The 14,535-nt window shown below is 48.5% G+C and overlaps 1 protein-coding gene across 4 annotated transcripts in view; it reads left to right on the forward strand.

Annotated features, from left to right (window-relative positions):
* Positions 1–14,535, forward strand: part of TMEM150C (transmembrane protein 150C) — a 67,115-nt gene that overhangs the window by 24,635 nt on the left and 27,945 nt on the right. For all 4 annotated transcript variants that reach the window (XM_030192489.1, XM_030192488.1, XM_030192490.1 and 1 more), the window contains 3 exons: positions 7,365–7,418; positions 7,588–7,620; positions 7,720–7,787. In XM_030192489.1, the coding sequence (XP_030048349.1) occupies positions 7,365–7,418; positions 7,588–7,620; positions 7,720–7,787 (155 nt within the window). The remainder of the gene's footprint in view (positions 1–7,364; positions 7,419–7,587; positions 7,621–7,719; positions 7,788–14,535) is intronic.

Consider the following 14,535-nt stretch of genomic DNA (forward strand, 5'->3'; position numbering starts at 1 on the left):
TAATAAAGGTCTCATTTACCTAATACGAATCCAAAATAATCCACAGTAATTACTGAGTAGTCTGTGTTAGTGAAGCAGGCTGTAAATCCATAGCAGTACAGGGGGCAAGGGGAGAAATGCTGGATGGGGAGGAGAAGGGGACAAAGGGAGAAATGCTTGATGGGAAGAGAGGGGACAAGGGGGAGAAATGCTGGATGAGGAGAGAGGGGACAAGGGGGAGAAATGCTGGATTAGGAGAGAGGGGACAAGGAGAAATGCTGGATGAGGATAGAGGACGCAGGGAGAGAAATGCTGGATGGAGAGAGGGCAAGGGAAGAAATATTGGATGAGGAGAGAGAGAAAACAAGGGTAGAAATGCTGGATGAGGAGAGAGGGGACAAGGGGGAGAAATGCTGGATGAGGATAGAGGGCGCAGGGAGAGAAATGCTGGATGGAGAGAGGGCAAGGGAAGAAATATTGGATGAGGAGAGAGAGAAAACAAGGGTAGAAATGCTGGATGAGGAGAGAGGGGACAAGGAGAAATGCTGATTGGGAGGGGGCAAGGAGAAATGCTGATGGGGAGAGGGGTTAGAAATACTGGATGAGGAGAGAGGGGGCAAGGGGAGAAATGCTGGATGGGGAGAGGGGGCAAGGAGAAATACTGGATGGGGGAAGAGGGGGACAAAGAGAAATACTGGATGGGGAGAGAGGGGACAAGGGGAGAAATGACGATGTGGGAGAGAGGACAAGGGGGAGAAATGCTGATGTGGGAGAGAGGACAAGGAGAGGAATACTGAATGGAGGAGAGAGGGGACAAGGAGAAATGCTGATGGGGAGAGGGGGCAATGGGGAGAAATGCTGATGGGGAGAAAAAGGGGCAAGGAGAGAGATGCTGGATGGAGAGAGTGGCTTGAGAGAGGGGGGCAAGGGGAGAAATGCTGGATGGGGAGAGAGGGGTCCAGGAGAAATACTGAATAGAGAGAGAGGGGTCAAGGAGAAATACTGGATGGAGAGAGAGGGGATAAGGGGAGAAATGCTGATGGGGAGAGAGGGGATAAGGGGAGAAATGCTGATGGGGAGAGAGGGGGCAAAAGGAGAAATCTGATGGGGAAAAGGTGCAAGGAGAGATGCTGGATGGATAGAAAGACCAAGAGGAGAGATGCTTGAAGATTGGATAGTAAGAAAAATAAATGTGGATAAAGGCAGAAAATAAAATCAAAGAAAGCGGAAAGGAAAAAGAGGAGAAAAAAATGGCACAGGAAATCCTGGCAATAGAATAACACCCAGGGACTGCATTAGTAGGTTGAAAAGAGAGGGGGTGAGTGGGAAGCCCTGGGGAACCACACTTGAAGGACTCCATCTTTCAGGAAAAAAAAATCCTTCTTTATAGTGTAACAATGATTTGTCAAGAAAACGTTAAACCAGGACAAAACTAGACTTTGGATGCCAAAATGGTTCACAATCTGAGTCGTTAGTTCAAAATCAACAAGGTCAAATGTGCTACTTAGGTCAAATTGAATAACAATGGCACATTGATCTTTGCAAAATAATTCTTTAACATATGCTATCAATGCTATAGTTCTTCCTAAAGCCTGATTGAGAGGAATGCAAGATATCAAAATTTTGAAGGTAGCAATCCAATTGTTCAGTGATATAGCCCTCCATAATCTTGACAAATAAAGGAATAGACACAATTGGGTTATAGTTGCTCACATCAGATAGGCTGAGCCCCCAACAAATAACTGCAGTGAGGGAAGTAGTACAGGATTCAGCACCTACAGGCCACATTGAGGGCTGGGAGGGGATAGTACAACAGCTTGAACTTTTCAGCCCCCAATGAGTCACAGCTCCCTCCACAGTCCCTCCATATAATAACATAGTAGATGACGGCAGAAAAAGACCTGCACGGTCCATCCAGTCTGCCCAACAAGATAACTCATATGTGCTAATTTTGTGTATACCCTACTTTGATTTGTACCTGTGTTCTTCAGGGCACAGACCGTATAAGTCTGCCCAGCACTATCCCTGCCTCCTACCACCGGCTCTGGCACATATACATATGCTTCTTCCATTCAGTATTAAATCCAAAAATATATTCTGTATTCATAGAATCACTTGGCCTCTCCCCCAACAATTATACAGCTGAGCTAGGACATTTCCCCATAAAACATGCTGTACAAAATAAACCTTGTCAGCATATTGTGAAGTAGTACAAAACTGTACAAAAATTCACTTAAGACCTGAAACAAATCTACCATTCTGGCATAACTTCCAAAACTCACATAACAAGGACCATAAATATGCAGTGGGCCCTAGAACATCAGTACACATGTACTGAAGAAGCCAGATTACCATAGATCTTTACATGGAACTCTTATGCTGGCCTCAGTCACTCACACAAAACACAGACGGATCTTCACCAAATACAAACTAGGTGACCAGAAATGAATAGAAATATATAGACAACATTCAACTGAAACCTCCAAAAACCAGACTCTTGACTGCAGAACAGTACCAGAAATTCCTCTTGTACTGGTGTAAAAGATAGCAGTTGTCAGGGCCAGCACTTTAGGGAGGGAGGGGAGAGTTGCTACCAGGGTAGTTGCTCTGGACCTCCAGGCCATAGAGAGCAGAGGTCCCCTCTCAAATTTCTGACTTGGCCCAGTCTAACACCAGCTTTGTACATTCCAAAAAGTGTCATATTCCAATCACTAAATAGAAAATAAACTTCGTTCTACCTTTGTTTCTAATCACATTGTCCTAGTCTCTGGTTTCTGCATTCCTCTATCTTCTCTTAATTTTGTTTTCCCAGTATCCTCCTGTCCATTTGATATATCTTCTTTCTTCATGTCCACCATCCATCTCCCCTGTGCACAGCATCTCACCTCTGTGTCCTTGCTCTTATCCTTCCCCACCATGTTCAGCACCTCACTTTTGTGACCTTGCTCTAATTCTTCCGAGTCCAGCATCTCACCTTTGTGACCCTGCTCTTATCCTTCCCCATGTCCAGAATCTCCCCCATTCCTTCTCTTATGTCCAACACGCCCTGCAACTTATCTTTCCCTGTATCTAGAATCTTCTCCCATTCCTTGCCTCATATCCATCATCCCCTCTCTGTCCAGTCCTTCCCTGCATCCATTATAAATGAAGCGGGCTAAAAGTTTTATAAATAAATAAAATTCTTCCCTCGTGTCCAGCATGCCCTGTATCCCTGTGTCTGGAAATTCTCTCCATTCCTTCCCTTATCCAGGAACACCTGTGAGCAGTTCTTCTGGATATCCAAAAATCTTCCACCATTCCTTCCTTCATAACCAGCATGCCCTCTCTATATCCTGTTCCTCCCTGTGTCCAGAATTCATCCCCCCCCCCCCCCATTTCTTCTCATCTCTATCATTCCTTCCCTATATCCCCCACCCCAGCATCCCTTTTTATTTCTGTGTCCTTATTCCCCCTTCTTGTTTCCTAGTACTCTCTTCAAAATCTTACTGTCCTGCACAGCAGCTCCCTCCCCTGTAGCCCCCGGCAGTTCCTTACCTGCAATTGCCACCAGATCACCCAACGATGCAGCAACGATGTAATCCTTAAAAGGCAGCGTGGGACCTTTCAGGTGCACTATATGGTTGGGAAGTCCCACGCTGCTTTCTAAGGATTACATCGTTGCTGCAGGTCCATAGACGTCTAGATTCATGTTGCAACAGCAATGGAAGAGGGAGGTCAAGAAGGAGTACGATCTGTGTTTGGTGGTCTGCTAAAAAACTGGCATTTAAAAGTGTCGGGGTTTTTGTTTTGCCAGTCAGGTCAGGCGGTGTTTGGTGGGCCTGGGACAAAAGCGTGACTATGCTCCTGGGTGGCTTTCTGCATGGTTCCCATTGAAAGGTAGCACTAGTCGGGGACAATGATTAATTTTCAGTGACATTATCCAGATAGTGTGGGGATAGCCTACAATAATTTTCAGCTGCATTTTCTGGACAGTGCTGGAGGAATCTGGGAGCAGAGCCAGGGCATACTGACAGATTATTTGGATAGTGGCAAAATTGAACACCTCTATCCGGATAACGTAGGCAATAAAATAGCTGTCCTAATTTATCTAGATAGCTACCCAGATAAGGGTACTGAATTTTGCTATTTATTCCTGGCTATTGGCTGGCGCTTAATATTTGAGTAGATATTTAAATGTCACGACCAGGGTTTAAAAGAAATGCTGACTTCAGTTTTCAAATATTGACCCTTTAGTTACTTTATTTTTTTAACCTTTAAACTGTGTCTCTTGGTAAGCACTTTCTTTTTTTTTTTAATTCTTTTTATTAACTTTTTCTTTACATAACTCCCACATAGTTGAACATGTTTATTGCAAAACTTTCTCATATATATATCAACAACCTCCCTCCACCCCCCTCCCCCCCCCCCCCTTCTAGGCATCTCAGGTATACATCAAACTCCACCTACAACAGAGTATTCTCATTATACATATGTCATCTTGGTAAGCACTTTCAACTGGGTCTTAGAGAGATTTATATGAGATCACACAAGGTGTTGATGGCATCTGAGAATACCTCCCAAATGAGAGTGTGTGTATTTTATTTCCATTTGCCTTTTTATCCCCTCTTGTGAGGTCCTCAGACTCTTTTTTTTTTTTTTTTTTTTTTTTCTCCCATATTGTCTGAGCCCCTACACATCTCCTGTCTAGCTTCTACCCCTGCTTCTCAAGATGGCATCAGCAAGCTGTCAGTGACTTGGAGGAAGCAGCAGAAAAGACCTGCTGGGCATGGAGAGGCTAAGCTAGTATCCATAGAATTATTACGCTTACCCATTACAGTGATGATCATAGTTTCTACCTTCCAGGAGGAAGGGCTGAATTTGGCCACAGCAGCATTCCAACCTAACTCCAAGATAACACACATATTACAGGCAGCCAATTGAGAGAATGTCATTATGGTTTCCATTATTCCTCCTGCTATGCACTTGTGCTTTTGCAGTCTGAAGATGGTGCTGTTCCCTGCAGCTTTCTCTTTCAGTTGCCATCCCAACTTGAACTTTTTAAAATCTCATGCCAATTCTTCTGATCCATTGATTTATCACCCTACTTTTCAATTCTCCTTGGTATCCAAAAATATAGAAAAGATTGGGGCCCCAACATTAACATTCTTTCCAGAAAGACAAATATCTTACATCCGCCAGACAGGATTTTGACCTCCAGACAGGATTTTGTCAACACTTCTCTACTGACCATACCTTATTAGCTCTTTCTGATTATGTCTATTGTACTCTAGATGGTGGCAGAGAGGTCCTCTTCCTATGGCTAGATTTAAGTACAGCTTTTCACTTTCTCATGATAGCTTTCTCAGCTGACTGGGGTAAATGGTACACCTGTAATATGGTTCCGTTCCTATTTACATGGGAGATCCTTCCAAATATGCTGGTCTGATTATTTTTATGATCTTACATGTAGGGTTCCCAGGATACAGTGCTAGGACCCATTGTTTTTAACATCTTTCTATCACCACTTGCCCTTCTTTTGAAAACTGTTAGGATCACATTTTTCATTTATGTGAGTAATGTCCAGTTATTATTTCCCCTTGAAACTCGTACCTCTAAATCGTTGACATATCAAATAAATTTAACCAAGTTGCTGATTTGGATTGCACTATATGGACTGAAATTGAATGCTGCTAGGGCTGTTGCCTTACTTTTCCCTCTGGCAGGTTCTCTTTATTTAACCCCCACCCCTACGATTCATGGAGTGTAGATCCTGCCTAAGGATACAACAGAGATTCTTGGAGTCATGGTTGACAAGTGTCTGACATTTTTCTCACTAGTTAAGAAATCCTTCTTTATATTGAGAAGATCCAGATAGCTTGTTCCTTTTTTGATGCAACTTCTCTCTGCCTACTGTATGCAAATCTCTTTCATGCATATTCATTGTGGGTATCCTGAAAACCTGACTGGCAAGGGGGTACTCCAGGACTGACTTGGGAAACACTGACTTAGACTACTGTAATTCTATTCTCCATGGTGTGCCATGCTATCAACTTTGACATTTACAACTTGTTCAAAATGACACGGTTAAACTAATCCATGGTGCTAGGAAATTTGATAGTTACCCCTCTCTTTATAACGGAACATTGGCTTTCCATTTATCACTGGATTAGTTTTAAGATTATTGTTCTGACTTTCCAAATCCTTCATTGTGGATTCCCACAATTCCTACATAGATTCCTTATTCCCCAATTTGGCCTCCACATTCTTCCCATCAACATTACTGATTGTGCCCCATCTTTAAGTTCATTCAGATAAAACGTCCTGCTTCTCTGTTGTATCTCTTTCACTAGGCAATATCATTCCTCTTGAACTATATAATGCAGTTCTTAAAAGGCTTACATTTTCTCCAGAATTCTCACCAAAACCAAACTACATGTATTATGATTGCTTCTGCTACTGTGGTCCTTGTCGTCAGAATTTCACTAGTCTGTGTCTGCTTCTTATCACTTCCCCCCTACTCCTGGTGTACTTTAGAGTTATGATTTACTACTATAACTTAGGCCCCTGATGGCGAACCTATGACACGCGTGTCAGCACTGACACGCGTAGCCATTTTCGATGACACGTGGCGCCGCCGCCGCAGTGTGGTCCGCCCTCCCTCCTCGCTCCCGGAAACTAACCTTAAAGCCTCCTTTCACGTCGCAGCAGGGCAGGCCACTCCTTCCTTCCGTGTCCCGCCCTCGCCTGACGTAACGTCCGCGAGGGCGGAGCACAGAATGAAGGAGGAGAGGTCTGCCCTGCTGCTGCTTGCTGCGACGTGAAAGGAGGCTTTAAGGTTAGTTCCGGGCCCGGTAGCGGGTGGAGGGGGGCCCCAGCGACCTCGGGTGGGCAGCGATCTTGGGTGGGGGGGGCCTGGGCGGTCCTTGTAGCAGTGATTTTTCTCGAAGTGACACACCACCCGAGTTATGCTCGGTTTTTTGGCGAATTTTGACACACCAAGCTCAAAAGGTTGCCCATCACTGACTTAGGCTTCTTCATGTTTCTCTGTTCCCACCATTTTTTTCTAATTATTATTTTATGTAAACCATATTATTATTTTATGTAAACCATGGGTATGATTTTTAAGTTGCAGTATATTAAAAGAAATGTGAACTGTCAGTAGAGGTGCTGTCATCTTCCAGTTCTGCAAAACAAGCTGCAGGAGAGAAGGTGACCTTCTCTGGCCTGTACACTGTTGGCCAGATCCTGCCTCACTACTCCACCATCCCTCTTCCCACGCTCCGAAAAATCGGGGTAGGAAAAGTGCTGTTGCTGCTTTCTAGGAAAGCTGAAGTGAATAAAATCACAGATATAAATGTGTGTCATACTGTTTTTGCTTGACATGAACTCTTGCTCTGTTTTGACAGATACTTTATCGCTGTGGAGGATAGCAAAATTTTTCCCCTCCACTTGTCAGACAGGTACTACTTTATTTTTTATAAGTTAAATTGATTGCACCTGAATTCTAAAAATACTGTTAGCTACTTAAAGCATCATTTGGAAAAGGAGGCTAAAAATCCAAAAATTGTTTTAGCAAATTGAAGGATTTAGTTCTTTCATACTTTTTTTTGTTGTTGTTGTTCTGCTTAGGAAGCCTGGTTCAAAACCGCCACCTTACATAAGGTAATTGAACACTGATTATTGCTGTGAGTCCTTTGATGTGGTAGGAGTGTCCACAGTTTTGTGCATGCAATTCCAGTGATGCATTTTGTGTCTTTAAAGCATTGCAGGGGATGCACCGCCAGCGAGCTGCGTGTTTAGCCAAGTCATGAACATGGCAGCATTCCTAGGTAGGAACAGCCTGATGTTTCTTTTCCCTCTATATATTACCTGCATGGCCATAGAAATCTGTTTTGGTATCTTGTGCATGATTGGGGTTAGAAGTCTCCTCTTTCCAGCGATGTCTCATTCTGATAGCAAAAAGTAACAATTTTGCCTCCAAGCAGCTTAAGAGAATCACCACATGGGTCCTATCTTTATAGAGTTAATTATGCTGAACCTCTTTTGCTGATGCTGTTTATTTATGGTACACAATAATAAGGGAGAAGCGAGGATTGAGAATTTTTGGCCAGCTAACGCTCTGTGTGGGAGAATCTAGTTTAATTCCTAGATCAACTCTTGTTTCTCCACCTAGCATGTTGGAGAATGCTGCAGAGATAGGGTTACCATATGTCCGGATTTACCTGGACATGTCCTCTTTTTGAGGAAATGTCCGGGCAACCGGGCAGGTTTTGCCAATCTGCCCGTTTGTCCGGATTTCTGGACAAACGGGCAGGCTGGCACGCGGGCCGTACTATGCTAGCCTCCCGGCCCTCCCCTCCCCTTACTTACTACTCTACTGCCCTGGTGGTCTAGTGACCTTTTCCATCTTCGGGGCAGGAAAGAGCCCCCTCTTTCCTGCCCAGAGCACTGCCCTGCATCCTGTTGCTGATCTCTGCGCTGATTCAAAATGGCCACTGAGAGTTGAAGCGACCTCACGAGACTTCAACTCTCGGCGGCCATTTTGAATTGGCGCCAAGATCAGCAACAGGATGCAGGGCAGTTCTTCGGGCACCAAAGAGGGGGCTCTTTCCTACCCTGAAGAGGTCACTAGACCACCAGGGCAGTAGAGTAAGGGAAGGGGGGTGACGGGGTGTATGACAGGGGGGAGGGGAATATGTGTCAAGGGGCTGTGCGAGGGTGTGAAAGGGGGTGGGGTGTGGTGGGGGGGCGAGGCACGTGTCCTCTGTTTTGGGGGACCAAATATGGTAACCCTATGCAGAGACAGTACTTATAGTCCTGAGGTGGTGATGGGAGTCCCGGACATCGTGGAGCAGCAGCGCCAACAAGCTGGCTCCAGAGTGCATGTGAGCCAGATTCCAGAGGGCACTGAGGTCTGTGCCCCTAAGGTGGAAGATTGTTGTTTTTCATAGGTGGACTAGAAGGGGGAGGAAAAGTAGAGGAAGGACCATATGTAGTTGCCAGTGAAAACCTTTGGCACCTCAGCCTTGGATTCCACCTCTTCCACCCACCTTCAGTAATGGCTAGGATGAATGTTGAAGCAGATTTCCAAATAAGAAGGAAACCCAGGAAACAGGAGAGTACGTGGTAAAAATAAAAAGTATACAAAGTCCCATTTAACTTTCTTTTCGCATGAAATGGAGGAAAAGACTTCAGGTGCTCGGCTTATTGTTGTTTATTTTCAACTATAACTGCCGTGTGAACTTCATCAGTCATAAAAACCTCCGTTGGATAAATTTTGTTAATTCTTTATTCTTATTTTTCTCTTTCTTCTCTTTATAAAATAATGTTACAAATATCTTCCATATCATGAACACTAAGGCTCAAGGACACTTATCTTAATTTTGGTATGGCTCTCATCGGTTTGCTCAACAGAGCACCTCTGTTTCACAGCTTGCTTCCTCAGGAGTCAAACTGCCATCCATTCACATTCTAGGATTTGCCCATTTATTTTATGCTATTCAGGACACAGAATGCGAACGGATGGCAGTTTGACTCCTAAGGAAGCAAGCTGTGAAACGGAGGTGCTTTATGGCATGGCAGTTATAGTTGAAAATATACAACAACTAGTAAAAAAGGTCCGTTTCTGACACACATGAAACGGACGCTAGCAAGGTTTTCCTCTGAGTGTGTATGTTTGAGAGAGAGTGTGTGACAGTGACTGTGTGAGAGAGAGAGAGTGAGTGTGTGTGTGTGACAGAGAGAGTAAGACTGGGTCTGTGTCTGTGTGAGCATGAGAGTGTGTGCCAGGGCCCCGCCCCCCCGTCCCAGTTCCAGGGTCATCCCCCCCTCCCTCCCTGCCTCTGAGTTCCAGGGTCGTCCCCTCCCTCCCCTGCATTATGCTTTCTCCCCTGCATTCATCCTTATGCAGGCAACGTCCTCTGTGTCCTGCCCCCTCCATCCATCCATGTGCAGCATCTCTCCCCTGCCCCCTCCACCTCCCTCCGAGTTCCGTGTCCCCCTCCCTCCCAGTGCAGGGTCCCATGGAACTGGGAGGGAGGGGGAACGGAGAACGTTGGAGGAGTGACGTCAGCAGGTGGTTACAATCCCAGTGACACACATTGGAATGTTGGAGGAGAATGTTGAAGGAGTCATGTTAGCAGGTGGTTACGATCCCAGTGAGACACATTGGAATGTTGGAGGAGCAAATTATTATATTAGATAAGCTGAGCATCTGAAGTCTTTTCCTCCCATTTCATGTGATAAGTTAAATGGGACTTTGTATACTTGCTACTGTGTTTTGTGATTAGAGGGTTCTCATTAGCAAGATTTATGTCATATCGATACAAAAATAAAAGTAAGCAATTGATTGTCCGAGGACAAGCAGGCTGCTTGTTCTCACTGATGGGTGACGTCCACGGCAGCCCCCTCCAACCGGAATCTTCACTAGCAAAGGCCTTTGCTAGTCCTCGCGTGCCCATGCGCACCGCGCATGCGCGGCCGTCTTCCCGCCCGAACCGGCTCGTGTTCGTCAGTCCAGTCTTCTTTTGTCCGCGCTCGGTACGGTCGTGTTGCGCCGTTCGTGCCCCGGGAAGTCGACCTCGCGCGTCCTTTCGACGTGTTTTTTCTTCGGAAAATCGTTCAACTTGCTCGGGAAGTGTTCCGGAAGACCTCTTCGGTTTTTCTCCCTTCCCGTATTTTCAGATTTTTGCCCCGGTAAGTTTTCTTTCGTTGTCGGGGTAGGCCTCATTTAGGCCTCGGTTGAAATTTTCTTTCTCAAATTTTTCTGGTGCTAAATCTTCGTCATTTCGACTTTTGATTTCGCCGGCGTGATTTTTCCGCCCATGACATCGAAGCCTTCCAGCGGCTTCAAGAAGTGCACCCAGTGCGCCCGGGTAATCTCGCTCACTGACAGGCACTTGTCGTGTCTTCAGTGTCTGGGGGCCGAGCACCGCCCTCAGGCCTGTAGTCTGTGTTCCCTTTTGCAAAAGCGGACTCAGGTAGCGAGATTGGCCCAGTGGAACGTTTTGTTCTCGGGCTCTTCGTCGGCATCGGCACCGGGAGTATCGAGTGCATCGACGTCGTCAGCGTCCAGGTCTTCTCCCTCGGCCGCCAGTGTATCGGGTGCATCGAGGCATCGGACCTCTGCATCGGCGCCGAGGCATCGGGCGACTGCATCGACGTCGGTGGTACCGGGACCTCGTCTGCTGATGTCGTCGGACGGTGGTGCCTCGTCTGGAGTGCAGGTGAGGGCTGTCCACTCCCCTGCTGGTGGCGGTGAGCCTTCGGGTGGGTCTCCCCCCATCCTGAGGGCTCCTGCGGTACAGCCCCCCCGAGACCGACCTCCTTTGGTCTCGGCCCCGAGGAAGAGACGGCTGGATTCTACGTCCTCCTCGTCGGTGCCGGGAAGCTCCGGTGACATGCTTCGGAAGAAGTCGAAGAAGCATCGACACCGGTCCCCTTCCCGCGTCGGCACCGAGAGCTCTGGGTCGCCGAGGGAGTCGGCACCCAGCAGGCATCGGCACCGAGAGGACCGCTCACCCTCTGTTCAAGAGGTGTCAATGCGCTCCACTCTGGACAGCCCGGAACAGTCTCCACGCCCGGAACAGGTTCTGACGTCGACGCCTGCATCGACCTCCATGCCTTTCTCCGCAGCCGCTCTGAACGAGAGCCTCCGGGCCGTTCTTCCAGAGATTCTGGGAGAGCTGTTGTGCCCTACCCCTCCGGTACCGGCGGTGCTTGCGCCACCGGTACCGTCGAGCGTGGTGCCGGCTGGCCCATCGCCCGGGGTGAGGTCCCTGACGTCGGTGCCGCATGCGGTACCGACTGCGGCCACCTCCCAGGAGGGCTCCCCGACTACGTCGGCGGAGGGAGCTTCGCCGATGCGGGCGAGGGAGTCCACCTCTCGACGCCCCCATCGTGGACGTGGCTCCACGGAGTCGAGCCGGGCGCGGTTGCAGACGCAGGTTCGTGAGCTTGTGTCTGACACCGAGGGTGAGGCCTCGTGGGAAGAAGAGGAAGACATCAGATATTTCTCTGACGAGGAGTCTGAGGGTCTTCCTTCTGATCCCACTCCCTCTCCTGAAAGACAGCTTTCTCCGCCCGAGAGTCTGTCTTTCGCTTCCTTTGTCCGGGAGATGTCTACGGCCGTCCCCTTCCCGGTGGTTGTGGAGGACGAGCCCAGGGCTGAAATGTTTGAGCTCCTGGACTATCCTTCTCCACCTAAGGAAGCGTCCACAGTACCCATGCATCATGTCCTCAAAAAGACATTGCTGGCGAACTGGACCAAGCCATTAAGTAATCCCCACATCCCCAAGAAGATTGAGTCCCAGTACCGAATCCATGGGGACCCAGAGCTGATGCGCACCCAGTTGCCTCATGACTCTGGAGTTGTGGATTTGGCCCTAAAGAAGGCTAAGAGTTCTAGAGAGCATGCTTCGGCGCCCCCGGGCAAGGACTCTAGAACCTTAGACTCCTTTGGGAGGAAGGCCTACCATTCCTCTATGCTCTTGGCCAAAATTCAGTCTTACCAGCTCTACACGAGCATACATATGCGGAACAATGTGCGGCAGTTGGCGGGCTTGGTTGATGCTCTCCCCCCTGAGCAAGCTAAGCCTTTTCAGGAGGTGGTCAGGCAGCTGAAGGCGTGCAGAAAATTCCTGGCCAGAGGGGTGTATGACACCTTTGATGTTGCGTCCAGGGCCGCTGCTCAAGGTGTGGTGATGCGCAGGCTCTCATGGCTGCGCGCCTCCGACCTGGAGAATAGACTCTAGCAGCGGATTGCGGACTCGCCTTGCCGTGCGGATAACATTTTTGGAGAGAAGGTCGAGCAGGTGGTAGAGCATCTCCACCAGCGGGACACCACATTCGACAAGTTCTCCCGCCGGCAGCCTTCAGCATCTACCTCTACAGGTAGAAGATTTTTCGGGGGAAGGAAGACTGTTCCCTACTCTTCTGGCAAGCGTAGGTACAATCCTCCTTCTCGACAGCCTGTGGCCCAGGCTAAGCCCCAGCGCGCTCGCTCTCGTCAGCAGCGTGCGCCTCAGCAAGGCCCCTCGGCTCCCTAGCAAAAGCAAGGGGCGAGCTTTTGACTGGCTCCAGCAGAGCATAGCCGAAGTCCAAGTGTCAGTGCCGGGCGACCTGCCAGTCGGGAGGAGGTTGAAAGCTTTTCACCAAAGGTGGCCTCTCATAACCTCCGATCAGTGGGTTCTTCAAATAGTCCGGCAAGGATACACCCTCAATTTGGCCTCCAAACCTCCAAATTGCCCTCCGGGAGCTCAGTCTTACAGCTTCCAGCACAAGCAGGTACTTGCAGAGGAACTCTCCGCCCTTCTCAGCGCCAATGCGGTCGAGCCCGTGCCATCCGGGCAGGAAGGGCTGGGATTCTATTCCAGGTACTTCCTTGTGGAAAAGAAAACAGGGGGGATGCGTCCCATCCTAGACCTAAGGGCCCTGAACAAATATCTCGTAAAAGAAAAGTTCAGGATGCTTTCCCTGGGCACCCTTCTTCCCATGATTCAGGAAAACGATTGGCTATGCTCTCTGGACTTGAAGGACGCCTACACGCACATCCCGATACTGCCAGCTCACAGACAGTATCTGCGATTTCAGCTGGGCACACGTCACTTCCAGTACTGTGTGCTACCCTTTGGGCTCGCCTCTGCGCCCAGGGTGTTCACAAAGTGCTTGGCTGTGGTAGCAGCGGCACTTCGCAGGCTGGGGGTGCACGTGTTCCCATATCTCGACGATTGGCTGGTAAAGAACACATCCGAGGCAGGAGCCCTGCAGTCCATGCAGATGACTATTCGCCTCCTGGAGCTACTGGGGTTTGTGATAAATTATCCAAAGTCCCATCTTCTCCCAGTGCAGAAACTCGAATTCATAGGAGCTCTGTTGGATTCTCGGACGGCTCGCGCCTATCTTCCAGAGACGAGAGCCAACAACTTGTTGTCCCTCGTCTCGCGGGTGCAAGCGTCCCAGCAGATCACAGCTCGGCAGATGTTGAGATTGCTGGGCCACATGGCCTCCACAGTTCATGTGACTCCCATGGCCCGCCTTCACATGAGATCTGCTCAATGGACCCTAGCCTCCCAGTGGTATCAGGCTGCTGGGGGTCTAGAAGACGTGATCCATCTGTCCACGAGTTTTCTCAAATCCCTGTATTGGTGGACGATTTGGTCCAATTTGACTCTGGGACGTCCTTTCCAAATTCCTCAGCCACAAAAAGTGCTGACCACGGATGCGTCTCTCCTGGGATGGGGAGCTCATGTCGATGGGCTTCACACCCAAGGAAGCTGGTCCCTCCAGGAACGCGATCTGCAGATCAATCTTCTGGAGTTACGAGCGATCTGGAACGCTCTGAAGGCTTTCAGAGATCGGCTGTCCCACCAAATTATCCAAATTCAGACAGACAACCAGGTTGCCATGTATTACGTCAACAAGCAGGGGGGCACCGGATCTCGCCCCCTGTGTCAGGAAGCCGTCAGCATGTGGCTCTGGGCTCGCAGTCACGGCATGGTGCTCCAAGCCACATATCTGGCAGGCGTAAACAACAGTCTGGCCGACAGATTGAGGAAGATTATGCAACCTCACGAGTGG

This window comes from Microcaecilia unicolor, chromosome 2 (genome assembly GCF_901765095.1).
Source record: "Microcaecilia unicolor chromosome 2, aMicUni1.1, whole genome shotgun sequence".
Classification (NCBI taxonomy): domain Eukaryota; kingdom Metazoa; phylum Chordata; class Amphibia; order Gymnophiona; family Siphonopidae; genus Microcaecilia; species Microcaecilia unicolor.